The sequence below is a fragment of the Plecotus auritus genome (assembly GCF_963455305.1).
Source record: "Plecotus auritus genome assembly, chromosome: 1".
In the NCBI taxonomy this organism is placed as follows: Eukaryota; Metazoa; Chordata; class Mammalia; order Chiroptera; family Vespertilionidae; genus Plecotus; species Plecotus auritus.
Genome location: NC_137770.1, coordinates 92,161,813 through 92,188,887, shown reverse-complemented (window position 1 = coordinate 92,188,887; position 27,075 = coordinate 92,161,813). Strand labels below are relative to the sequence as shown.

General features: G+C 37.7%; 1 protein-coding gene across 4 annotated transcripts in view; it reads right to left on the bottom strand.

Moving 5' to 3' along the window:
* NUBPL (NUBP iron-sulfur cluster assembly factor, mitochondrial) overlaps positions 1-13,825 on the bottom strand; it is a 285,767-nt gene extending 271,942 nt beyond the window's left edge. For all 4 annotated transcript variants that reach the window (XR_013961537.1, XM_080686398.1, XM_080686397.1 and 1 more), the window contains exons 1-3: positions 13,676-13,825; positions 12,964-13,111; positions 9,506-9,540 (exon numbers count right to left, since the gene is read on the bottom strand). Coding sequence is in view for 3 of the 4 variants with exons in the window: in XM_080686398.1 (XP_080542524.1) it covers positions 9,506-9,540; positions 12,964-13,111; positions 13,676-13,780 (288 nt within the window). In the remaining variant the exon portion in view is untranslated. The remainder of the gene's footprint in view (positions 1-9,505; positions 9,541-12,963; positions 13,112-13,675) is intronic.
* Positions 13,826-27,075: the final 13,250 nt, after the last annotated feature.

Sequence of the window (27,075 nt, the reverse complement as noted above, 5' to 3'; positions counted from 1 at the left end):
TTGCTCTCCCCTCTGCTCCTTTACTTTGAATTTATATTAGTTCACACAAACACTCCATCCATGCTTTTGTTCCGGCCCTCCGGTCCAGTTTAAGAACCCATTGTGGCCCTCGAGTCAAAAAGTTTGCCCACCCCTGGTATAGGGAATATAGTCAATAATACCATAACTATGTGTGGTTCCAGGTGGGTACTTGAAATATTGGGGGAACACTTTGTAAGTATATGATTTTCTAACCATTATGCTGTACACCTGAAATTAATACAAAATAATACTGAACATAAACTATAATTGAAAAATAAAATTTAAGAATTAAAAACATAAAAAGAGAATATGTTTCTTATCAGCACGTACTATGTGCAGACACTGTGCTAAGTGTTTTATATGTCTTATCTCCTTTAATACTCACACCCTTAAGAGGTAGGTACAAGCAAGAGTCATATAGTTTACAAAAGGCAGGGCCAGAATCAAGCCCAAATCTCTCTGATACCAAAAAGCTAGTCTATTAACTGCTATATAGATAACTATTAATGAAGAAAAATAAGTGTTTTAGGTAGTGGTACTTAATATGTTCTGTCCCAAGATAGTTGAACATTTCCAAACCCAAAACCTAAGTCTTTAACTAAAACGTCCTAGTTTTTCCTAACTTCAAAGGCTTAAGGTAATCTTACCTATGTTTAAAACACACACACACACACACACACACACACACACAATAATTTGTGAAAAAAAGCAGCATGTCTAGAAAGAGTAAGTATGAAGACATTATGTAATCATGGGAAAAACAAATATTTTGAGATAAACATAAATGGGAAAATAAATCACCAACGAAATACAAACATTCCTTGTCCATCTTTAAATCCAATTAAAATTCTAGTTAATAATTCATTTTAGCAATGGAAAATAAGTAAAAACTTAATATAAGTTTGCTACAATAGTCAAGTGAGTAAAATGCATATCAACATTTATTATGAAATATTACTTACAAAGTTTTTTATTTAGCTACCAATACTAAAAACTGAAAATTTAGAACTTACTATGTATCAGCCATTGTGCAAAGTACTCCACATACATTATCCCATTTAGATTTTAATTATTTCATTTCTTAGGGAAAAAAGGCATAGTTCAACCTCTAGACAAACTATAGACAACTTATCCAACACTTGGAATTTGCCATATATATCAAATATACATATACTCACAACCACTCTTCAGTTAACATGTTCTACTGTCATTATCAACATTTCTCCCAAGAGTTTACTGTGCTAAGTGTTTTATATGTACCATCACTGGACTAGGCATTGAGGATTAAAAAAAGGAATAAAACCAAAATCATTGCCCTCAAAAGGTTCATAGACTAGCATAGGAGATAGTAAACCCTTTTAAAGTAATATGGGAAGTGTTAGTCCTTTTCCCAAAGCATCACAGCAAAGAAAATAGAGAGCAAGGGTCACTTGACAGAAGACCCATTCATTGTAAGAGTCTGAATAAGGCATTAAGGAACAAAATGAGAGCACATATTCTAGAAAGCTTTAAGTGGTAGAAATACCAGGAGAAGGTGACTGATTTAGACAACATAACCGTGTAAGACAAAGATAGTTATAGAGAAGAAGAAGAATTTGGTTTTACACATGTTGAGTTTGAAGGCTCATGAAGCACTTAAGTGGACATCTATAATAGACAACTAGACACACAGGTCTTGTCTCCAGGAGATATCTGGGCTGGTAATGCATTTGGAACAAGGGCACATAAGTAGTAACTGGGCAGTGGGAAAAGATGCAATTAATGGATAAAGAGTATAAAATGAAAAGAGGGCCAAATATAATCATGGAGTACACCATCTTTTAAGAAGCATGAAAAAAACAGTGCATAAGCAAATAAGCAACAACAAGCCCTCCCATCCCATACCAGTCCTCGAAAAACAAAGCAAAACAAAATAAAACTTTGCATGTACATACTGTGAAACCTGTCTATGCACTAAATTCATCCATGTAGCAAACATTTATTATGTTTTTCCTAAGTCTTAAAACATTGTGCTAGCTGCTAAGAACAGCCAAGGATAAAGAGAACATATTTGTTAATCATAAGAATCTAGCTAAGACAGTAGTAGTATACCAAGTAGGTTAAGAGCACAGGATCTAGGTTGGTATTCAAAACTTGGCTCTGCCATTTATTTCTTGGGTGACCTTAGGCAAACTACTTAGCCTCCAGGTACTTATGAGTTCTTATCGACAACAAGGATCACAATAGTATCTATTCCCATATGGTTGCTATAAAGAGTAAATGAGTTAAGAACCATGTCATGAGTAACACAGTTTGACATATAATAAATGCTCAATAAATGTTAGTTATATTGTTATCATGAAAATTACCAAAATGGGTGTAATAATAATAATACAAATAAACAGTATTACTGGATTTCACAAGATGGAAAAATGACCCTCACTTGGGGGGTATTCATGGAGCACTTCACTAAGCTGCCCTTCACACTAGCTCATATAGTGCCTCTGTGTGAATTAGAATGCAGCCTGCAGATGCACATAACGAAGAGGGTAGCATGGATTTCTGTCATCACTCAACCCCCTCAAGAAGCACCCTTATGCAGGATATAACCAGTACAGCCATACATGCAAGCCTGGAAGACAGAACAGATAAAGCTGAAGAAAGGTGAAGTGAACACTCCAATATAAATGAAGAAAGGCTGTAAATTATCAAGTACAAGCTAGCAATGGAAAGTAACCCAGATTGGCTAGAGCACAGGGATCGTTCAGAAGAAGATCTGAAGATAAACCCGGAAAGGTAGATGAGAGTCAGATCTTGAATCATAAAGGCATTGAGCAGTGATTCTGAAGAGGAGAGTAATGTAATACCAAAAATGCTTTAGTAAGAGTAATCTGGCATTATGTACTGAACAGATCTGAGCATGAGCAGTGGTGCCAGCCTGTAAGTTCCTCAAAGGCAAGGACTATGTCTTATTCATTTCTATACCCTCTAACTAGCAAAGTACTTGGGACGAATTGGGCACTCAACAACTACTTGAAGTATAAATGAATGATGGAGCAAAAAAGAAGTAATGAGCCCTAATTAGAGTGGTAATAATGGAAATAGAAAGATATACATTGGAAAAACAATTCAGAGACAGAAATAAGGACATTTGCTGGCTGATGAAATGGGATAAGGATAGGGCAAGAATCAATAAAGACTGTAAAACTGATAAGTATTATGTGCATTGCATCACAGGTTTCTGTGAAAATCAAATATAATTATGTTCATAAAAAAAAAAGACTGCTTTTCTCTGGAATAAAAACTAGTCATCTTGGACAGATACACTACTATATTTGACCTTGAATATATCTCATTATTTTGAGACATTTATCATCCTCTGTCTTCACTACATTATAAAACCTTTAATAGTACATAATTTGTCCATTATGAGGCACAATAAAATCTTAAGTGTTGCTTTAATTAACATTTTCTAACTCACAGAATTATTATTGAACCTAATTCAGCTATACATAACCAAAATACACACACACACACACACACGCATACACACACACATATACACACACACAATTTTTCTTTATATTCCCAGAGTGTCTAACAATTAGTGTTATAGGTGCTCAACAAAAGAGATCAACCAAAGGACTTGTATGCATGCATATAAGCCTAACCAATGGACACAGACACCAGGGGGATGAGGACATGAGTGGGGGGGCGGGGGGGAGGGGTTAGGACACATATGTAATACCTTAACCAATAAAGAAAAAAATTTTTAAAAAACGCCTGTTGCACTTAAATGAACTAACTTAGGAATCTCACAGAGCTTATCAATGGTGACCTTTATGTTTTCCTCTCACAGTCTGAGTGCTCTTCTCACCCATTTATTAAATTTATACTGTAGAAGAAAAAGATCCATAATAAGGGTGGTTAAGAAGATAGAAAAAAGAAAAATCAAGAAATATGATTATAAATATGCATGATGGTGGTTTGCCAGTAATTGTTTAACAACTGGCTCAGAATGTGGTGGAAAGTCTGATTTTCAGTATTTGCCAATTTTCATGGTTTAATTACTCCCATTGTGGCCTATTTCAAGCTAACAACATGATATCAACTGGTTTGCAAAATTCCTAAAAATTTAACAATCAGCTCACACAAAGCAAGCATAAGCAAGCTCCAACACACCACTGCATACAATTTCTAGATGCATGACAGGCATTCTGCTCTGCAATACTAACTTCTACAACCTCAAAGTAAAGTATAAAAGGCAAGGAAAAGGCAGGGACAATCCACACCCTATTTCTATAAGGCCTTCACCTCAATCTACAAAATAGTCTTCTTTTAAACTGGGCATATGATCCAGCCCAGAAATTCCTTTTTCCTAGGCCCATGACATCCAAACTTTTCTGATAATGCAAGGCTATCAGTAAAAATGTTTAAGCATGTATCATCAAATATCTATAATAATAAAAGCATAATATGATAATTAGACTGAACAGCCAAATGACCTTCTGGACAAAGCTGTGGTGGCGAGGGCCAAGGCAGAGGTGGTTAGGGGCGATCAGGCAAGCAGGCAGAAGGGTTAGGGGCAATCAGGCAGGCAGGCAGAAGGGTTAGGGGTGATCAGGCAGGCAGGCAAGTGGTTAGGGGCGATCAGGCAGGCAGGTGAGCATTTAAGGGTGATCAGGAAGGCAGGCAGAGCAATTAGGGGGAATCAGGCAGGCAGGTGAGTGGTTAGGGGTGATCAGGCAGGCAGGCAGAGAGCTTAGGGCAATCAGTCAGGCAGGTGAGTGGTTAGGGGCAATCAGGCAGGCAGGCAAGCAGTTAGGAGCCAGCAGTCCCGGATTGCAAGAGGGATGTGCGACTGCCAGTTTAGGCCTGATCCCACATCGGGCCTAAACCGGCAGTTGGACATCCCCCGAGGGGTCCCAGATTGCGAGAGGGTGCAGGCCAGGCTGAAGGACCCTCCCCACCCCCATGCATGAATTTTGTGCATGAGGCCTCTAGTGTTAACATATTTGTTTATAAATTATATTAGAACTACTATACTAATATAGTATAAATTATAAAACTTACATAAAAACATAAAAGATACAAATAAAAAAATTTCACTCTCACATCCCAATGTACTATTTTACATACCCGCCCCCCACCCTACTGTTTACACAATCCAGTTTAGAGATTAGTAAGGACAACATTAAAAGTAATATAAATAATTCCTAGACCTGTTTCCCCTAGGCCAGTGGTTGGCAAACCGCGGCTTGTGAGCCACATGTGGCTCTTTGGCCCCTTGAGTGTGGCTCTTCCACAAAATACCACGTGCGGGCACACACGTACAGTGCGATTGAAACTTCATGGCCCATGCGCAGAAGTCGTTTTTCGGCCTGGGCAAGTCTATTTTGAAGAAGTGGCGTTAGAAGAAGTGGGGGGGTCGGTCGGTCGGGTGACGGGAGACGCAGAACATGTGGCTCTCGAGCTGCGGTTTGCCAACCACTGCTGGCTATAACCTAATCTTTTTAATCTTTTTACTCCAATGATGAAAAAAGATAAGCACCAACCCATGGAAAAAATAGGAGAAATGAGTTAGCAAGGTCTTAAGCAAAGTTAGACTAAGGAGAAGCAGGTTAGTCAATATAAGCTCCATGGGATTGAGACTTCATAGCAATAAATCATTACAGAGGCTACAAAGACATCATCCTAACATGAGTTTTTAACCCCATAAAGCAACATACCTCATACCATATCCCAATAAATGTCCTTAGACCTAAGCCATCTTTATCAGTTCAGGCAAATAGAAGAGCTGAGAGGAACCTTGAGTTTCCCCTAAAGACCAAACACATTCTCTAAAGAAGTGTAATATTAATAAAATCTTAACTTGGGATATACAGAGTACAAGATCATGCCAGATATACGTAAGTCATATAGAAAAGCCCTTCTTGCCCTGGCTGGTGGTGTTAAGTGGTTAGAGCATGGGCCCAAGCACTGAAGGGTTGCTGATTCAATTCCTGGTCAAGGGCAGGTACCTGGGTTGCAGGTATGATCCCTGGCCCCTGTTGGGGCACGTGCGGGAAGTAACCAATGGATGTGTCTGTCTCACATCAATGTTTTTCTCCCTTTTTCCTCTCTCTCCTTTCCTCCTTCACTCCTCCCCCCTCTCTCTCTTTCTGTCTCTCTCCCTCCATCCTTTCCTACCTACCTACCTACCTCCTTTCCACTCTCTCTAAAAATCAATGGAAAAAGTATCCTCAGGTGAGGATTAACATCAAAAAAGCCCTTCTTTTCTATTGTAGATAATCTGCTGGCAATTCAGTTTCAGCCAAACATGCTAATCCCTAATCAAAAACTATTAACCAAGAATACAAACTATATAAAATTGATCTTTCTTAAGTGTATTTAAATTAATTAAACACAAGACAGTAGCCAATCATAAAATACTGTATTTTGTCAGATTATCTTTGAGTTATCACAATGTGATTTCTTTGCTTTCTTCTTAATTTCTACACTAACTTTGCAACAAAATACTGAGAAATAAAAAACAAAAAAATACCTTCTTCAAGATCAAAGAATACTGAAGACCTTCCTAAGGAAGATTCTATAAACATGTTTAAAAACACTTAAGCCCTGGCCGGTTTGGCTCAGTGGATAGAGTGTCGGCCTGCGGACTGAAGGGTCCCAGGTTCGATTCCAGCCAAGGGCACATGCCCAGGTTGTGGGCTCGATCCCCAATAGGGGGCATGCAGCAGGCAGCTGATCAATAATTATCTCTCTTCATTGATATTTCTATCCCTCTCCTTTCCTCTCTGAAATAAATAAAGAAATATATACTAAAAAAAAAAAAAAAAAAAAACACTTAAGGATACTCAATGCTTTCTAAAGATGTGGCCCAGGGAAAGTCTTACTCCTTTTCCTTTCTTGTTGCCAACTTAATATAAAGCATTAAAGATTAGGCTGCCCTCATCTCTGCTCCCAGAAGAAAGAAAACAAAAAAGAGAAAAGAAGATATTTCTGAGCTACCATCTCATCAAACCTAGCAGCATTTAACATAAAGGAATCAACCCCTTTTTAACTATTCTTTTTATCCTTTGATTCCTTATTACTTAGTTGCTTTCCATTGTCTTAAGACTCAGCTTTAGCTAAAATAACCAAAATAAAGATCCCCCAAATGCATCTACCCTCCCACCCATTCAATTTTCTGTTTCCTCCCTTCTTTAAGAAAAATAGGGTTCCTTCCCCTAGGTAACTAAGTATCCTAATAAAAATTATTTTTTAATGTATTACTGGCTCTTACTTCAATAACATTGACTAAATATACATGATTTTCTCTCTTCTCTCCCAAATGCCCATTGAAACAATAACAGAAAAAAATAGTTTACAACTAAATAAAAAATATAACCACAGAGATCCAAAAGATGGTGGCGTAGGTAAACGCCTGTACTCACCACCTCCCACAACCACATCAAAATTACAACTAAAATACAGAACAACCGTCATCCAGAATGGCCAGAAAGCTGCCTGAATGGAAATCCTACAACTAGAGAAGTAGAGAAGAAAGCATACTGAGACTGGTAAAAGGTGCAGAGGCACAGAAAGGATTGGTCTGGCAAAGCTATCATTTAGAATTGAAGGTCAGATAAAGAGCTTCACAGACAAGAAAAAGCTAAAGGAGTTCATCACCACCAAACCAGTATTATATGAAATGCTAAAGGGTATTCTTTAAGAAGAGGAAGAAGAAGAAAAATAAAAAGATAAAAAATATGAACAACAAAATGGCAACAAATACATACCAATCAACAATTGAATCTAAAAATCAAAATAAATGAATAATGAATCTAATGAACAGAATAAACTGGTGAATAAAATAGAATCAGAGGCATGGAAATGGAACAGACTGATGATTCCCAGAGGAAAGTGGGGTAGGGGACGGGAACAGATTAAACAAAGATCTTACATGCATATATGCATTACCTATGGACACAGACAATAGGGTGGCGAAGGCCTGGGGCAGGGCAGAAAACGGGTGAGAGGGGGAAATGGGGGGAGAAAAAGAGGGATATCTGTAATAACCTCAACAATAAAGATCAAAAATAATAATAATAACAATGATAAATTTTTTTAAAATCATGCAAATTTGTCATCCTACTCCAGAAAAAAATATATAACCACATTAAAAAACCAAAAAGGGTGCTATTTGCAGATTAGAGTTTTAAAAACCTCTAGATCCATGGTTCTTAAACTTTAGCATGTATCAAAATACCCAAGAGGACTGGTTTAAACACAGATTGCAGGACTCCACCCTAAGGGTTTCTGATTCCGTAGGTATGAGGTGGGGCTGATGATTTTGTATGTCTAACAAGTTCCCAGGTAATGCTGACTCTGCTGGTTTGAGGACCATATTATGAAAACCATCATGCTAAGTAAATAGAATGCTCATTAAAAAGAATATTTCTTTATTAATTCTAATTAGCATCCTCAGAGAGATTCAAACAAAAAATACAACCATTTTTTTTAAAGTGGGTAGGGACAGCAATTGGAAAATAAAAAATAGTTCTGAAAAAGTGGGAAAAAAATATAATTTCTGAATTTAAAAAAAATTAGAAGGATTAAATAACAACTAAAACCTAGTATAGCAGTGTAGAAAATAGTCTAAGACATCTTCTAAAACACAAAACAAAAGACAAATTGATGGAGAATATGAGAGAAAAATTAACTGGCATAAAGGGTCCATATCTACCTAACAGGTTACTGGAGAGAGAACAAACACATCACAAGAAGTAATCAATAAAAAAAAATTTGCCCTAAGCTCAAAAAAACTGAAACTTTGATACTGTTTGGCCAGTTTCCAAGCAAGTAAAAAAAAATTTAAAGCCAACAACTAGATGCTCATTAAACTCAAAGAACATTTCTAAACTCAAAGAACAAAAAGAAAACTCAAAAAGCTTTGAGGAGAAAAAAATAGGTTATTACAAAGCAATATGAATCAGACTAGCATCAGACATTTCATTAGCATGTAGAAGAAAATGGAATTTTTTTTTCAAGGTTCAGAGAGGAAATTATTTTAAACCTGGAATTCTACATCTAGTCAAGCTATCAAATATGAAGGCAAAATAAAGACATATTTAGAAAGTCAAGAATTAAGAAAATGGACTTCCTGTCTAGTTTCCTACTTCTATTGTAAGAAATTATCACAGATGTCCAAAATGGGTTCAAGGAGCTAATGTTAGTATATTGGCAGAATTACATATTTTGGAAGCTCTAGGGAAGAATCCATTTCCTTGCCTTTAGTTTCTAGGCTACCTAAATTCTGTGACTAGTGGTCCCCTTTCATTTTCATTAGTGTTACTAAATATAACCAGTGAGTATAGCAGACTTTTGAATTCCTTAAAGACATGCAAATTACTAGAGCAGCATTAATAGCTTTTGACAGAATAAAAGAAAAACATCAATATGCTCTTTATCAGTGCCTTAAAAACATTTTAATGAATTAATATTTCTATTAATGAACACCTACCGAATCATTCGCTGCTAGTGCAAGTGCAAGGTTAACTGTAAGAAACAAAAAAGTAATTAAATTTAGTAACTTTCCTTCTACTAAAATTCATTTTCCCTTTTAATATTTGCAATATAATAACCAAAGCACAGAAACATTTAATATATTTTCCTTATATGTTTTTTACAAGGACATGGAGAGAATTCAGGAAGTAAAAAAGACCCCAAAAGTAAGATTCCAACATAATAGATGTTTTTAAAATTTCAAATAATTCATTTATAATCTGTTACAATTTTGTTTAAATAATCTACTTAGTTTTTTTAAAACTATGTTAATGGTATATATATGTTTAATTATTTTCAAAAACATATTTTCAAAAAAATATCTACCTTTTAATAAATAAAAATGGGTATGATTATATTGCTTTTTAAAAATAAATGTGAGTGATGCAGGAATTCTAAATATGTAACTCACAATACTTACATATATGAAAGGCTGAACCACTGTGCAAAGAAAAGGGAAGAAGGTAAAAGGTAAGGTGGTAAAACATGTTCTGAAAATGGTCTATTCTAGTGAATCCCAAAGACTAGCAAGGAGGAAAGTAGTAGTCTGAAAACCACCTTTAGACCAGCAATAAAGATGTTCCCATGACTAATAAATGGACCCTCATACTATGGATCACATTCCTTACAAATCAATGTTATAAATGATGCTGAGATTGTTTCCTTTAAAGTAGTTAAGAGCATAGGTTTCTGGGTAGGCCTGGTTCAAATCCCAGTTCCACCACCTTCTTATGTAACCTTGAATAGGATATTTTAGCCCCTAAGTCTGTTTCTGCCTCTATAAAATAAGAATAATTCCTATTTCATAACTGCTCTGAGAATTATATGAAATACTATATGTAAAGTACTTAGCCTAGGGCATGGCACTTGATAAATTAATCTTTATAAATTATAAAGTAATTCTGAATTTCAAGTACATCATAGGTTAAACATAATCCAACATTAAGTGGAAAACGTCAGAGGTTAATTCATTTTAATGTTAGGGTCTTTCAATATTTATACAATAGGATCACAGAGCATGTTTGTATTAATCAAATGTTATCATTCTAATCCAAAATATCTCTAGCATACACATTCAAATGGGAAGTATTTTCAGATCGTTTGGGACAAGAATAAATACATATAGGGAAAATAAATATAATAACAACAGAGTTACATAGAAATAACCTATTTCTAAGGCTTACGTATGCAGATAGGGCTGTTATGAAAAAGGATAGGCCAGTTGTTTGGGACAGGTGGTATAACATTAACAAAGGAAAAAAAGCAAAGAAGGGAACTTACTGAAACACCTACTTGTGACATATACTATACATTTTCTCATATATTTACCTATTTATATGCTATCACATTCCATGGCAATAGGCAATCTTCTAATTAAAAGCAATAAACAATCAGCTTAAAAAAAGTGCTAGCCTATAGACCCAGCAAATTATATTGCACAAAACCATGGCTATCATCAGGAAAATAACTTACATCTTTAACCAGACCAAGTAGTCACAGAGCATACAAAATTATTCACACCACTGAAAACAGATAAATGTACTCTGAATTTAAATTTTTTTTAAAAAAGAGGTGTATACTAGAACCAAAGACTAAGAGCTTCTAAGTTTTAAAAACAAAATATCAAATAGATGGATTGTAGACCCCTAGGAAAGCAAAAATGTGTCAGATATAGCATGAATTCTTTAGTACAGTCACTAATCATTTTAATAACAGTTTATCATCTATTAAATAGTAAATTAAGGGTCTGTCATCACTACAATACTTGGTAGATCTGAATTTCTTCAAACATCTGAAAAACTCTTCTACAATTACCTTCAGGTAAAAATGGGGGGGGGTAAATAAACTAATAAAACTGTATCATTGGATTTATTGCTAGTTGTGCAACTATAAAACCACTAAGACCTAGGAATTACTAAATATGGCTTTAAGTCAAGACACAGATTTCTAGTGACAGTCACAGAACTCTGAACCTGGACCTTATTTCAAAAATGTCATTAATTTCAATAGAAATAAAGAATTTTGAGATATATATATGCCGTAACTTTAGGTTAATAATCCGGGGGGGGGAGGGGGAGGAGACCCACAAATTTTAAAGATCAGTATAGAAGCAAACTAAAATTAACAAAGTGAAATATAATAAGGTAGTCATTTTTTTTTAATCAACTGCAAAGAAAGATAGGTTAGCTAAGACCTGAATTAGCAGCCATTCCTATTGAAATGACTGAAAATTAAATATGAGGCAACCATAAGATATGAGAACTTTATGACCCCAAATTAATAATACTCTGTTGAGTAGGATTGGGAGAAGGGATGTTACCCTTTAAAATTGTTACACTGGATTAACTTTTTAGAAATAAGAAGTTTCTTTTGCCGAAACCGGTTTGGCTCAGTGGATAGAGCGTCGGCCTGCGGACTGAAGGGTCCCGGGTTCGATTCCGGTCAGGGGCATGTACCTTGGTTGCAGGCATATCCCCAGTGGGGGGTGTGCAGGAGGCAGCTGATCGATGTTTCTCTCTCATCGATGTTTCTAGCTCTCTATCCCTCTCCCTTCCTCTCTGTAAAATATCAATAAAATATATTTAAAAAAAAAAAAAAGAAGTTTCTTTTGAAAAAAAATTGGAAATATCTGTTTATTAGTTTTGGATGGTAACTCTTCTATTTCTGGTTGCATTCTTTTATGGGTACTAAAAGCAGCACTTCAGTCACCATGAAATCTACAATAAATTAAGAAGAGCCACCACAAAAACATATATATATATATATATATATATACTCTCTGCTCCAATATATTAATATAAAATATATAAAGATTAGATGATATCTTAAATAATTACAGTAAACCTTTTCAAGCATTTTCAAATATTAGGTCTATATTGACTTTATAAATGCTGAAAATTATATTATGGTTAAATAAAAAAGGTCACAATAATGTAAACAATCTCATTACAATTACATGTACAACTATATGTAAATGGAAAAAGACTGGAAAAGACTGCCAAAGAACAGAAATAACTCAGTATTAAAGTCAATAGATGGTTTTAAAATAGCAGTAACCAAATACTGAGCACATACTATGTAGGAGACACTGGGCTAAGTGTTCAGTTTAATTTACGTAACCATCTAATGAATGAAGTTGTCATCCTTGCCATTTTACAGTTAAGTAAACTAAAGATCTTATGGGCAACTTGACAACCTTTGCCTCAGTTAAGGAGTCAAAGGCCTGGCTATCTTCCAAGTTTTGTCTAACTCCAAAATCTAAGCTCCTAATCACTACCAACTCCTGACACTAAGTAACCAGCTATTAGGAACTTCACAAATACTAACTTTTAAAAAACAAATCTACAATTTTAATTCTGTGCACTTGCCAGTTGTCAAAAGTTCCTAATTGAGATTAGAATTAATATCCTATAATACCTGCTGTTGTAGACTTTCCAACTCCACCCTTTCCAGAAGCCACAACTATAACTTGTTTAACACCTTCTATTGGTTTCTGCTTTGGAAGTCCTCGGGACATGATTTGTGTTCTTCTCTGTTTTAGGGTCTCATTTTCAGCGCCAGATAACTTTAAGAAAAAAAAGTTTTAAAATAAGCCATCTTTATTATCATGCTGTGAAAGTAAAAACGATTCGGAGTTTTTGATTAAAAGGGCGTTCTTTCTTTTTTTTTTCCCCAGTCCAATTCTATTCATTTCTACCAGTTAGGCCTTGTGCTATTCACCTACTGCTATTGATCACAATCCAAGAGACACGTTGTTTAAGCTGACTTATCTGTCAAGACACCCAAACGTTAAAAAATGGGAAGCAAGCGCCGCTTTACGGAGTTAAATCTCCACGTGTTTTCCTTCTCTAAATAAACCAAGGCTTAAGAAAGCAATGTGCAAGTCACACATCCATGTTCTAACCAAGTTTCATTTCCCTCCACACCTCGGGCTCATCCTACTAGGGCCTGCATGGAAAGTGGGGACCGTCCAGCCGCCGGGGTCTCACTGAGCTGCCAGTGGGCGGGGGACCCCCAGGGGCTCCGGCGAGCCTTTCGCGGGAGGCAACGCCAGGCACCTGCCGCCCTGCGGCCCTGCGCCCCAGCAGCTCCGTCCCGCCCTCCGCCCCTGCCCGGCTGCACCACGGACCTGGCGCCGACAAACCGAGTGGATTCCCCCAAGCGGGACACAGGCCCCGCCACCACCCCGGAGCGACACCCCACCAAAACGCAGCCAACGCTGCCAAGACCCCATTCCGCAGAATGCCGCCCACAGCCCAGCCCGGAAACCGTCGCTGTTGGCGCCGGGTAATGACGTCACGTAGCAACGCCCGGCTTCCTCTCCCTAGCGACCAGCCTCGTTTGAGTTTCTTTCTTTCTTTCTTTCTTTTTTTTTATTCCCAAAGTCATTTTAATTCTACATTTAGATGAGTTTTCCAAATTGGCACTAATGAATTTTCATTGAGAAACTATATTCTGGAGCAAACAATTTGGTCAAACAATCACATTTACTAAACATTGTTTTAATTAAAATAATTTAATTGATTGATTTAGTCATTTTAATGAACATTTTATACATTTACAATTTTCCCCCTAGATTTAATTTTTTTAAGAATAATATTTAAATTTTATTTATTTTTTATTGTTTAAAGTATTACAAATAGTAGTACATATGTCTCCTTTTTCCCCCATTGCCCCCCCTCCTCCCCCCCCTCTCCCAGGGTCTGTGTCCATTGGTTAGGCTTCTATGCATGCATACAAATCCTTTGGTTGATCTCTTACCCCCACACACACAACCCTCCCCTAACTTCCCGCTGAACTTTGACAGTCTGTTTGATGCTTCTTTGTCTCTGTATCTATTTTTGTTCATCAGTTTATGGTGTTCTTTATATTCCACAAATGAGTGAGATCATGTGATATTTATCTTTCTCTGACTGGCTTATTACGCTTAGCATAATACTCTCCAGTTCCATCCATGTTGTTGCAAATGGTAAGAACTTCTTTTTTACCGCAGTGTAGTATTCCATTGTGTAGATGTACCATAGTTTTCTAATCCACTCATCTGCTGATGGGCACTTAAGCTGCTTCCAAATCTTAGCTATGATGAATTGTGCTGCTATGAACATAGGGGTGCATATATCCTTTCTGACTGGTGTTTCTGTTTTCTTGGGATATATTCCTAGAAGTGGTATTACTGGGTCAAATAGCAGTTCCATTTTTAATTTTTTGAGGAAACACCATACTGTTTTCCACAGTGGCTGCACCAATCTGCACTCCCACCAGCAGTGCAAGAGGGTTCCTTTTTCTCCGCATCCTCTCCAGCACTTGTCGTTTGTTGATTTGTTAATGATAGCCATTCTGACAGGTGTGCAATGGTACCTTATTGTCATTTTGCTTTGCATCTCTCAGATGAATAGTGACTTTGAGCATGTTTTTATATGTCTCTTGGCCTTCTAAATGTCCTCTTTCGAAAAGTGTCTATTTAGGTCTGTTGCCCCTTTTTTGATTGGCTTGTTTATATTCCTTTTGTTAAGTTGTATGAGTTCCCTGTAAATGTTGGAGATTAAACCCTTATCAGAAATAACATTGGCAAATATGTTCTCCCATGCAGTGGGCTTTCTTGTTGTTTTGTTGATGGTTTCTTTTGCTGTGCAGAAGCTCTTTATTATGATGTAGTCCCATTTGTTTATTTTCTCCTTAGTTTCCATTGCCCTAGGAGCTGTATCGGTAAAGATATTGCTACGACAAATGTCTGCTATTTTGCTGCCTTTGGCTTCTTCTAAGATTTTTATGGTTTCCCGTCTTATGTTTAAGTCCTTTATCCATTTTGAGTTTATTTTTGTGTATGGTGTAAGTTGGTGGTCTAGTTTCATTTTTTTGCATGTATCTGTCCAATTTTCCCAACACCATTTATTGAAGAGACTGTCTTGACTCCATTGTATGCTCTTGCCTCCTTTGTCCAATATTAATTGAGCATAGTGGCTTGTGTCGATTTCTGAGTTCTCTGTCTGCTCCACTGGTCTATATGTCTGTTCTTGTGTCAGTACCAGGCAGTTTCACAGTATAACTTGATATCTACTATTGTGATCCCTCCAACTTTGTTCTTCTTTCTCAAGATTGCTGCAGCTATTTGGGGTCTTTTTTTATTCATATGAATTTTTGGAGAGTTTGTTCTAGGTCTTTGAAGTATGCCGTTGGTATTTTAATGGGGATTGCATTGAATTTATAGATTGCTTTGGGTAGTATGGACATTTTAATGATGTTGATTCTACCAATCCATATTCTTCCATTTGTTTATGTCTTCCTCTATCTCTTTGTTCAGTGTCCTGTAATTTTCTGAGTACAGGTCCTTTACCTCCTGGGTTAATTTTATTCCTAGGTATCTTAACTTTTTTGTTGCAATGGTAAATGGGTTTTTTTTGTTGTTGTTGTTGTTGTTGTTTAGTTTCTCTTTCTGTGAGTTCATTATTGGTGTATAAAAAAGCCGTAGACTTCAGGTGTTAATTTTATATCCTGCTACATTGCTGAATTAATTTATTAAGTCTAGTAGTTTTTTACGGAGTCTTTAGGGTTTTCTATGTACAATATCATGTCATCTGCAAATAATGACAATTTTACTTCTTCTTTTCCAGTTTGGATGCCTTTTATTTCTTCTTCTTGTCTGATCGCCACGGCTAGTACTTCCTGTGCTATGTCTAACAGGAGTGGTGAGAGTGGGCATCCCTGTCTTGTTCTTGTTCTTGGGGAAAATGGTTTTAGTTTTTGCCCATTGATCCTTTGAGTTTCTTCAGCCCAGGAACCTGACTTGCTTCACAGCCAGGTGCAAACATTTTACACTTTAACCAAGTATTTGTGAAGCTCTTTCACGTGCCTTATCTCATTTGATCCTCACAGAAGTCCTGGAGTAAGTAGATAGGAGACTTAGTAGAATCCTATTTTCTTTTCATTAGCAAGAAAACAGAGATTTAGAAAGTTTAGAAACTTGACCCGACTGAAAAGAAGTAAGAAATGGTGGACCTTGAAAATGACTTCAGGTTGTCTCACTGGGCCGAATATAGTCAAACACTTCTACAGTTAAATATTTTACCCTTTTCTCCCCTGCGTGAACTACAATAACAATCTGCTTCGTGTTGATATTTCCTGCTGTGTTGCTGACAACTATCTGAAAGAGAAGTTGGGGTGCTTCACTGGGCTGGAAAAAGTTTAGCTAAATCAGAAAGCAGATCTAATGAAGCAAGTTTTGCTCAAGAAAGTACATGAGGAAGGAGGTGGAATTTATCTTGACAGAATTTATCTTCTACAAAGTGGATAAGCGAGCGAAGGAAATAGGTTTAAGAGAGAAAGATGAACACTGATACAGGAACCCAGACCCCAAAATAAGGATCACTCAGGGTGTGGGGTGGTTTACCCTGGCATGTCTCCATAATATTTTCTAAGGTTGATTTTAATTTCTATCTGTAGGGAATTTGTGGTATAATCATTCGGTTTATTGTGTTCTAACCTTATCTAATTTTCTTTCTTTTAATACAGGCATAACATATCAACCTCAAAGAATTATTGTGAGGATCAAATGAGATATTACCAACAAAATACATTAAATTTAATAAGCTGGGGGAAATTCAGCTTCTTGCTTTTTCTCCCCCAATCTCACCACCTTATTGCTTCTTTAAACTTTCTTTACCTCTCACTAAGTTTGACACATTTAACTTACTATTTTATATCACTTTCTGTTATTTTTTTTATTGTTTAAAGTATTACATATATTAGTACATATATCTCCTTTTTTCCCCCCATTGACCTTCCCCCAGCCTCCCCTACCCCCTGTTGCATGTCCTCATCCCACCCACCCCCCATCCCAGTGTCTTGTGTCCATTGGTGTGCTTATATTCATGCATACAAGTCCTTTGGTTGATCTCTTTCCCTGCCTCCCCAACACTTCCCAGCCTTCCCACTGTAATTTGACAGTCTGTTCGGCGCTTTACTGCCTCTGTATCTACCTTTTTGTTCATCAGGTTATAATGTTCTTTATTTTCCATAAATGAGTGAGATCATGTTGTATTTTTCTTTCAGTGCCTGGCTTATTTCACTTAACATAATGCTCTCCAGGTCCATCCATGCTGCCGCATATGGTAACAATTCCTTCTTTTTTATAGCAGCGTAGTATTCCATTGTGTAGATGTACCATAGTTTTCTAATCCACTCATCTGCTGATGGGCATTTAGGCTGTTTCCAAATCTTAGCTATGGTGACTTGTGCTGCTATGAACATAGGGGTGCATATATCCTTTCTGATTGGTGTTTCTAGTTTCTTGGGATATAATCCTAGAAGTGGGATCACTGGGTCAAATGGGAGTTCCATTTTTAGTTTTTTGAGGAAACTCCATACTGTTCTCCACAGTGGCTGCACCAGTCTGCATTCCCACCAGCAGTGCACGAGGGTTCCTTTTTCTCCACATCTTTGCCAGCACTTGTCGTTTGTTGATTTGTTGATGATTTCCATTCTGACAGGTGTAAGATGGTACCGCATTGTCATTTTGATTTGCATCTCTCAGATAATTAGTGACTTTGAGCATGTTTTCATATGTCTCTTGGCCTTCCTTCTGTCTTCTTTTGAAAAGAGTCTATTTAGATCCGTTGCCCATTTTTTTATTGGATCATTGATCTTCCTTTTATTAAGTTGTATAAGTTCCCTGTAGATGTTGGAGATTAAATCTTTATCAGTGATAACATTTACAAATATGTTCTCCCATACAGTGGGCTTTCTTGTTGTTTTGTTGATTGTTTCTTTTGCTGTGAAAAAGCTTTTTATTTTGATGTAGTCCCATTTGTTTATTTTCTCTTTAGCTTCCATTGCCCTAGGAGCGGTATCGGTGAAGAAATTGCTTCGGCATATGTCTGAGATTTTTCTGCCTGTGGATTCCTATAGTATTTTTATGGTTTCCCATCTTATGTTTAATTCCTGTATCCATTTTGAGTTATATCACTTTCTGTTATTTTGTGATGTGTTTCCTCAACTGATTTTATTAATTTTTAAATATTTATCTACTCAATGTTTATAAATTATAGGCCAAAAGAATAGGGATAAAAGGGATAGCTATCAGAACAATCCATTCACAAAACAGGAAATAATAAATATCTGTTTCTCTCCACATAGCTTTGTAAGTTCTTCCAGACTTCTGAAGATTCATTCATTTAACAAACATTTACTAGTATTGAACAACTACTATGTTCCAAACACTACACTGATCTTAACGTTTTCAACATTGAACAAGATATAATTTCTCCACTCAAGGACTTTACAATACAGCAAGAGAGACAGAGTATATTATCAAGCAATTACAGTATGATGTAATGAGTATAGGAAAAAGGTACAGAGTGATACAGAAGTATAAACAAAGAGCACCCAATTTAAGCAAAGACTGCTTCTGGATAGGGTAACATCTAAGCTGAATCCTAAGTGTTTCTAATGTGTAGTAGTCCCCTAGGAGAACAGCTACAGAGTTATTGTGCAGAGGTGAGAAACAAACTGTTAATCACTGAAAATAATCTATGTGGCTTGAGCATAAAGTGTAAGGTACCGGATTGAAAGAGATTCAGATGGAGGGTGTTAAAGATGAATGTTGCCCAGGTCATGAAAGGCTTTGTAGGCCATGTAAAGGAATTTGGATTTTATCGTGAAGGAACCATAGAAGGGTTTTAAGCAGGAAAGTAACATGATAAGATTTGTGTTTTAGAAATGCCACTATGATTATTAGGGAAGAAGAGGGGAGAGTGGATAGAGAGGCAATATCAGAGGCTGGGAGACAAGAGGTTATTGTAGTAATCCAAGAGAAATATTGAAAGCTTGACTTAACATATCTAAATTTCATTTTGCTTATCCATAAAATAGGTAATACCTACTTGTAAAATTGTTGTGAGGTTGAATTTAAAATAATGCATGTAGAATGCTTACCACATAGTACGCATACATCAGATAGACTAGATCCAGGTCACATGACTACCCTTAGAAACAAGAGAAACTGAGAAATCAAGCATTTAGATATCTCTAACCCATAGAATAGAGGAAATTAATGGAGAAAGTGGTTAGAAATGGATATTGAGTAAGCCAACTAAATATTTGTTCTAGAGAGACTACTTTAAATTTTCTAAGATTGTGGAAGAGACAAATAGAAAAAAAGTGAGAACTTAGATATACCTGGTATATGGGTTCTTATGCCAGATATTGGAGTTGGATAACCTAATAACACTCTCAACCCTGTTTCTTTGCCACCATCAACTATAAAGGCTAGAAATTCATATACTCACTTTCCTAGTCTCACTTGTAGTTCTGGGCATGTATGACATAGTTCTGAACAGTGCAGTGTAAGGAAAATTTGGGTGGGAGCTTCAGAGAAAGCTTCTGCTTTTCTGATAGAGTGGGATATATTTGGCGTTACCCCTTTTCCCATCTCAACCATAGATATGGCACCTGGAGATATGGCAGTTGTCTTGTGAACATGACAAGCACAATGGTGACAAACACAAAAGCCAACAGCTAAGGGTAACAAAGTGGAAATATGGCAGGAAGATGAATTCTTGGTTATATAATGAAGCTGCTATGCCAATCTTGGCCTGCATCTCCAGACCTCTTGCTGTGTGAGGTAATTGTTTTAACCACTGCTGGTTAGAATTTCGGTTAGGATTTGAAATTAAAATAACCCATGCCTGTTATAGCTCCTAAGAAGGAACCCCATACACAGTAACTACCTCTCTCCTATTCACTCAAAAATTGGTATGTGTGGGGAGGGGGATAGAGCCCCAAATCAGTTTGAGGGATGTGAGAACAACAGAATCAATGCCCCAATTCCTAGACAGTGGCAGAACCACAGAATAAAAATGATTGAGTGTTGTGTTTAGGCAGACAGTCTGAGACAGCCTTCTAGGGTTTGCCCCTGCAAAGAGCCACAGGAGTGGCTGAGAGAAAGCTGATCCTTAAGAGACTTTAATGTCAAGAATAAGGAAAGATTTGGCAACAATATGCATTTTTTTATATTTTTATTGATTTCAGAGAGGAAGGGAGCAGTGGAGAGAGAGAGAGAGAAACAGCAATAATGAGAGATAATCATTGATCAGCTGCCTCCTGCACACCCCACAACAGAAATCGAGCCCACAAACCAGGCATGTACCCTGGCAAGGAATCAAACCATGACCTCCTGGTTCATGCATCGATGCACAACCACTGAGCCACTCCTGCCAGGCACAACAATGTGCATTTTTAAGTACCTGGCATCCCAATGGATGCTGGTATGGATAAAGACTTTGAGGATTAAATTCATATGGACATCTGGACACTTCACAGGTACAACCCTGTTGGAATCTGTATTTAACTAGATTATGTTTCTATCCTCCCCTGAGAGAAATCCTATATAATAAAAGGCTAATGTGCAAATTGACCGAACAGCAGAACAACTGGTTGCTATGACATGCACTTACCACCAGGGGGCAGACGCTTAACGCAGGAGCTGCCCCCTGGGGGTCAATGCAATCCCACAGGGGGAACATTGCTCAGCCAGAAGCTGGGTTCATGGCTGGCAAGCACAGCAATGGTGGCCATCAGTCAGACATCCCCTGAGGGCTCCTGGACTGCGAGAGGGCACAGGCTAGGCTGAGGGACACCGCCAAATACACGAATTTCGTGCAACGGGCCTCTAGTCCTATCTAATGAAAGAGTAATATGCAAATTAACCATCACTCCAACACACAAGATGGCTGCCCCCATGTGGTCAAAGATCCTGCCCCCATGTGGACACAAGATGGCCACCACAAGATGGCCAGCAAGGGAGAGCAGTTGGGAGGGACTAGGCCTGCAAGGGAGGGCAGTTGTGGGCGATCAGGCCAGCAGGGTAGGGCAGTTGGGAGGGACCAGGCCTGCAGGGAGGGCAGTTGGAGGCGATCAAGCTTGCAGGGGAGGGCAGTTAGTGGTGACCAAGCCCGTAGAGGAGGGAAGTTGTGGGGGGACCGGGCCTGCAGGGGAGGGCAGTTAGGGGTGACCAGGTCTGCAGGGGAGGGCAGTTGTGGGGGACCCAGGCCTGCAGGGGAGAGCAGTTGGGAGGGACCAGGCCTGCAAAGGAGGGCAGTTGTGGGTGATCAGGCCAGCAGAGGAGAGCAGTTGGGGGCGATCAAGCCTGCAGGGTAGGGCAGTTAGGGGTGACCAGGCTGGCAGAGGAGGGAAGTTGGGGGCAACCAGGCCTGCAGGGAAAGGCAGTTGGGGGGGACCCAGACCTGCAGGGGAGAGCAGTTAGGGGTGACCAGGCCTGCAGGGGAGGGCAGTTAGGGGCAAACAGGTTGGCAGGGGAGCAGTTAGGCATCAATGAGGCTGGCAGGAGAGTGGCTAGGGGGTGATCAGGCTGGCAGGCAGAAGTGGTTAGGGGCAATCAGGAAGACAGGCAGGCGAGCAGTTGGGAGCCAGCAGTCCTGGATTGTGAGAGGGATGTCCGACTGCCCTTGACGGGTCCCAGATTGGAGAGGGTGCAGGCTGGGCTGAGGGACATATACCCCCATGCACGAATTTTGTGCACCGGGCCTCTAGTTTATAAATAAATACTGATCAAAACAAAGAGGATACATTTGAATATCTCCTAACTGTGTATATGGTAATATCTTGTATTGTTTTCTAGAAAGGATTTGTACCTGCTTGATTACTTGCCCTCTCAAAATCAAAACAAACAACAAAAAAAACTACCCTCTTTAGGTAACCAAGGATTTAATGAAAGTTCATATTCCCACAGCAAGTGGGGGCCTGCCTCATTCTCTATCCTTAAGTCTCAGTGTCAGTTGAGAACATGCTTCGTTCCTTGCTCAACTCACTAAGTTATGGACAGTTTCCTGTCTCTGCTGAATACTAAATGAAGCTCAGAAACTAGTGCCAGTGCCTTAAGTTTAAGGTTATTGTCCCCAGCTGAACCACTCATCCTGTCCAAAAGACTCACTGAAATTAAAACCTCAGCCCATCTGTGAACTTTTTGAATGATACCCCACTAATTGACCTTACTTTGTCCCACAGTATGATTTGTTCCCAGTTCTCTCTGCTCATGACTAAGCATGAAACTGTCTTACCTGCATCTAATACAAATGTTCACATTAAGGTATAATGTAACCTGCTTAGGTGAACAGCTTCCCAATGTGCCAATCTCTGTAGGAAACCTGATTTAGGAAGTTTGTGGATTTTCCCATATCAAAAACTTTGCTGGCCTTTCATTACCCAAGCTAACATAGTCTAGTGCTATTGAAAAAGGTCCCATCCTTATTTTTTTTTAATTAAAGAAAACACATGTATATTCTTAGACTAGATAGGCTTCTTAGAATGTGCCTCTAAATGACTGAAAATCCACCTCTAGAATGAGACAGGATGGGTTTCTAAATGCCAATATCCAAAGCTGGTTAAATCATGGGTGATTTGACATTTAAATTTCTGACTTATAAGGTTGAACTGAATCCTTGGACGAAGGTCACAGTGCTAACGTTTTTAGCTGAATATAGTTTTTCTTTAAAGTTTAAAGCTTCAAAGAAGATCCTGTCCTAAAACAGAAGACGCACAATCAGAATTTAGAAAAAGTATTTGTCACCCAAATCAAATATTTGCTACAGACAAGGCCTTAGTAGTCCTGTGATTTTGCTTTCTAATTTCATTTCCTCTAAGTATACTTTTAGCTAAGTCTTTCCTACTCTTCAATTCTACCCTGGAGATTAGACAACATAAGTAGATTCTAAAAGCTAAAACCTACTTCATTCTGTATTCAGAAGAGAATTTTCCTGTGCGCTTCAGAGAACATACCAAAGACAATGACAAAGCAGAGTCCTATCAAGATACCAAAACTTCACTTCAGCTAATGTGAAGTTCTATTTTCTTCAGGGAAAAGGAGATAATATAGATTTTTGTCTATTTTATACTGCTACCAAAATGTGAGGATAACCTCTATAAACATGTGTTTTACATAATATCTTAGTTTATTTGGTGTTCTGGTACCAAATCTTGCCAATTTATTAACCTTTTCTATTTAGGATGTATTGACCATAAATGTAGATACTATATATGATAGGGCGTAAATATTGCAGGCAAAATATTTGTTCAATCCATTTATAAAACTACCACATCACTATAATCTCTCAAAATGTAACTATATTCTGATTTAGAACAAAAGAGCAGAAATACCAACATTAAAGATTATGATATCAATTTGCTCTAGGATAAACTAGCACACTTAAAATTATGAAGCTTATCTTTGCCTTCTGCCTTCCACACAGCTCTTAAGCTGCTTGAAGTTCTCTAATTTATACCAACCAATCTTACTGGCTGTATTTGGGTCAATTTTCCAAGGCATCTTCTTCTGCAGCTTAAAAATAAAGTAGGATTTTCCTGGCCACCCTTGATTCAAGCTAATGAACTCACTCTCATCCACTAACCATAACTCGACAATCCAAACACTATTAAAGTGTTAATTACTAATCTCTCCCAATTTAAGCTTTTCCAGTCTTTGCTAGTCTTCAAAACAGACAAAAATGTTTTTGCATAGAAGTTAATTTGGGGCATAATTGTTCTAAGTAATTTAATAGCTGATGTTTTGACTTGGTCAGGAATACAAAGAGCTCTTTTAATTACCTGATGAAGTTTTATCAATTACTCAAAGTCAATGACCTTATTACATTAATGCCATTTTGAATCTCTTTTGTGAATTTGTAATCATATGCAAGAATTACTATTTTATTTAACAGAGGCTAATTTTGTGAGAACATGCTGGGAATGTGCATTGAGAATGCCATTTTTAATAGATATCAGTTACTGATAAAACAAAATCAACACCATTTGCTTATGAAGTACACCATTTGTTGATAAAATGTATACACATATGAGATTGTTTTTTTCTCTAATGCTTTTCTGAAGTGCAATTCAGCTTTCCCTGAATTGATGTAAGGCTCTCTCATTTCATAGCTGACAGCACTGGAGAAAAAACAGAATAATGGAACAATAAAATAATGTGCTTATTTTAGTACTTTAAACTTAGTCTGTGATACTATATGGCAGGGGTGAGGAACCTTCTTTCTGCCAAGGGCCATTTGGATATTGTAACATCATTCGTAGGCCATACAAAATTGTCAACTTAAAAATTAGCCTGCTATGCCCTGACCGCTTTGGCTCAGTAGATAGAGTGTCAGCCTGCAGACTGAAGGGTCCCAGGTTCGATTCCAGTCAAGGGCATGTCCCTTGGTTGCGAGCACATCCCCAGTAGGGGGTGTGCAGGAGGCAGCTGATCGATGTTTCTCTCCCATTGATGTTTCTAGCTCTCTATCCCTCTCCCTTCCTCTCTGTAAAAAATCAATAAAATATATATTTTTAAAAGTTTAAAAAAATTAGCCTGCTAAATTTGGTCAAACATTTAATTACTCACCCCTAATGCCTAGGCAGGGCCAAACCAAATGAGGAGAAGCACCTGGGCAAAATAGCCACCCCTGCAGGAAGAAATCTAGATTCCTACTCAACTACCTAATTCAGCAGGCATTTCTACCTCTAAGTTTCTCATAAATTTAAGCTTCATTAACGTTAGTTAAAGCATTTATTTCACAGACCCATAAACATATTTAATGGCCTTCTCATTGTACTTATACGGTATTCAAATTCTCATTAAAATATTGTTAATTATAATAGTTTACAATCCCTTTGCCCTTCTTAACTCCATCATTCCTTGAAATTGTGTCTCAAACCCTACTTTTGTATTATTCTACAATAATCTCATCAAGTATGAATCTTTACCTTAACAATTGTTAACATTTTATTTAACAGAACATTAATTTAAGGTATAATTTGATTGCTTTCATTTTATACGTTTAAGTTAGCACAGCTAGCCTATTTCAGGCCTCTCTTATACAACCTGCTTTCAATTACAGTTCAATATTGCCACAACACAGCCAGATTCATTTAAAATGAGGCACAATATAACTTCTATATATGCATTCATAGCACTATATCCTAAATTCTATCCAACTTGGAACTTATTACATATTGCCTCTTACCATTTTCTAATTGTGTCTTCTCTTACATAAGACTCTGTGGTATTTGTGAGGCTACAACTTAATATTTATATCATCAATACAAAGCCTAGTGCCAGGCACCCTGCAGGGGCTCAGGAGTTACTGATAGCTTAGCGATTATGACAGAAATGCATAATGGAATTATCAGTGGAGTAGAGGAGTTGAAAAGCCTGAAATATTGTCAGAACTCTGCTACTAACTAGTCATATGATTTTGGACCAATTATTTAACTCTCTATTTCTTCATATACAACATGAGGAGATTAATCTAAATAATCTGCAGATTTATTTTCCAGGCTCATATTGAATTAAAATAAGAACTAAGAGGACAAAGTTGTGTAGCTTCGCTTTTCTTAAAATAATTTTGAGAAAAATCAAGGAAAACCGTTCAGAGATCCTGCACAGCAGAAAAAGAACATTTATTGCCTTCCTTAAATAGGACATAAAGAATTATATATGAGATTGCCTTGGCTAGTGTGGCTCAGTTGATTGGATGTTGTCCGTGAACCAAAGGTTATTGGTTCAATTCCCGTTCAAGGCACATACCTGGGTTGCAGGCTCGATCCCCGGTAGGGAGCATGCCAGAGGAGCTAATCAATGTTACCCTCTCACGTTGATATTTCTCTCTCTTTCTCTCTCTCGGTCTGTCTCTCTCTCCCCCCCACCCCCCCTTGTCCCTTCCTCTCCCTCTAAAAATCAATGAACTATTTTTTTTAATTTCGAGAATGCTATTTTTTTAAAAGAATTATACATGGACTTTTAATTTTAGAATCATTACTCATTTTGGAAATGGTATATCTGTCTTTAGAACCTAGATTTTTTTATATGTATGTTTTTATTGATTTTAGAGTCAGAGGAAGGGAGGGAGGGAGAGAGAGAAACATTGATGAGAAAGATAAACATCAATCGGCTGCCTTCTGCACGCCCCCTATTGGAGATTGAGCCCAGAACACTGCCCCCCCACCCCCACCACACACACACACACACACACACACACACACACGCTCTGACCCAGAATGGACCCAGCAACCTCTCAGTGCATGGGATGACACTCAAACAACTGAGCCATACCCGCCAGGGTGGACTTATATTCTTGACTCTTCATGTTCCAGCGAGTCTGCAACTCTACGCTCAGGTTTTGTCAAAGAAATTACTGTCCAAAGTCCCTTCTGAGTAAACAATGCAAACTGGAAGAAACACATACGATTATAGGCTCTCTTCTGGCCTAGATCATAGAAGACTGGCCAGACCCTGTTGTTCTTCTTGACAAAGTATATAGACATCCATTGTTAAACATCTCAAATTAGAAATATCAAACCTTTCATCATATCTAATATCTATAGGTTTAACAAAATCCCAGTCATAATCCCAACAATTGACAAGCTGCCTCTAAAATTTATATGGAAATTCAAAGGACCTAAAATACCCAAAACAATCTTGAAAAAGAACAAAATAGGAAAACTCATGCTTCTTACCTTAAGATTTGC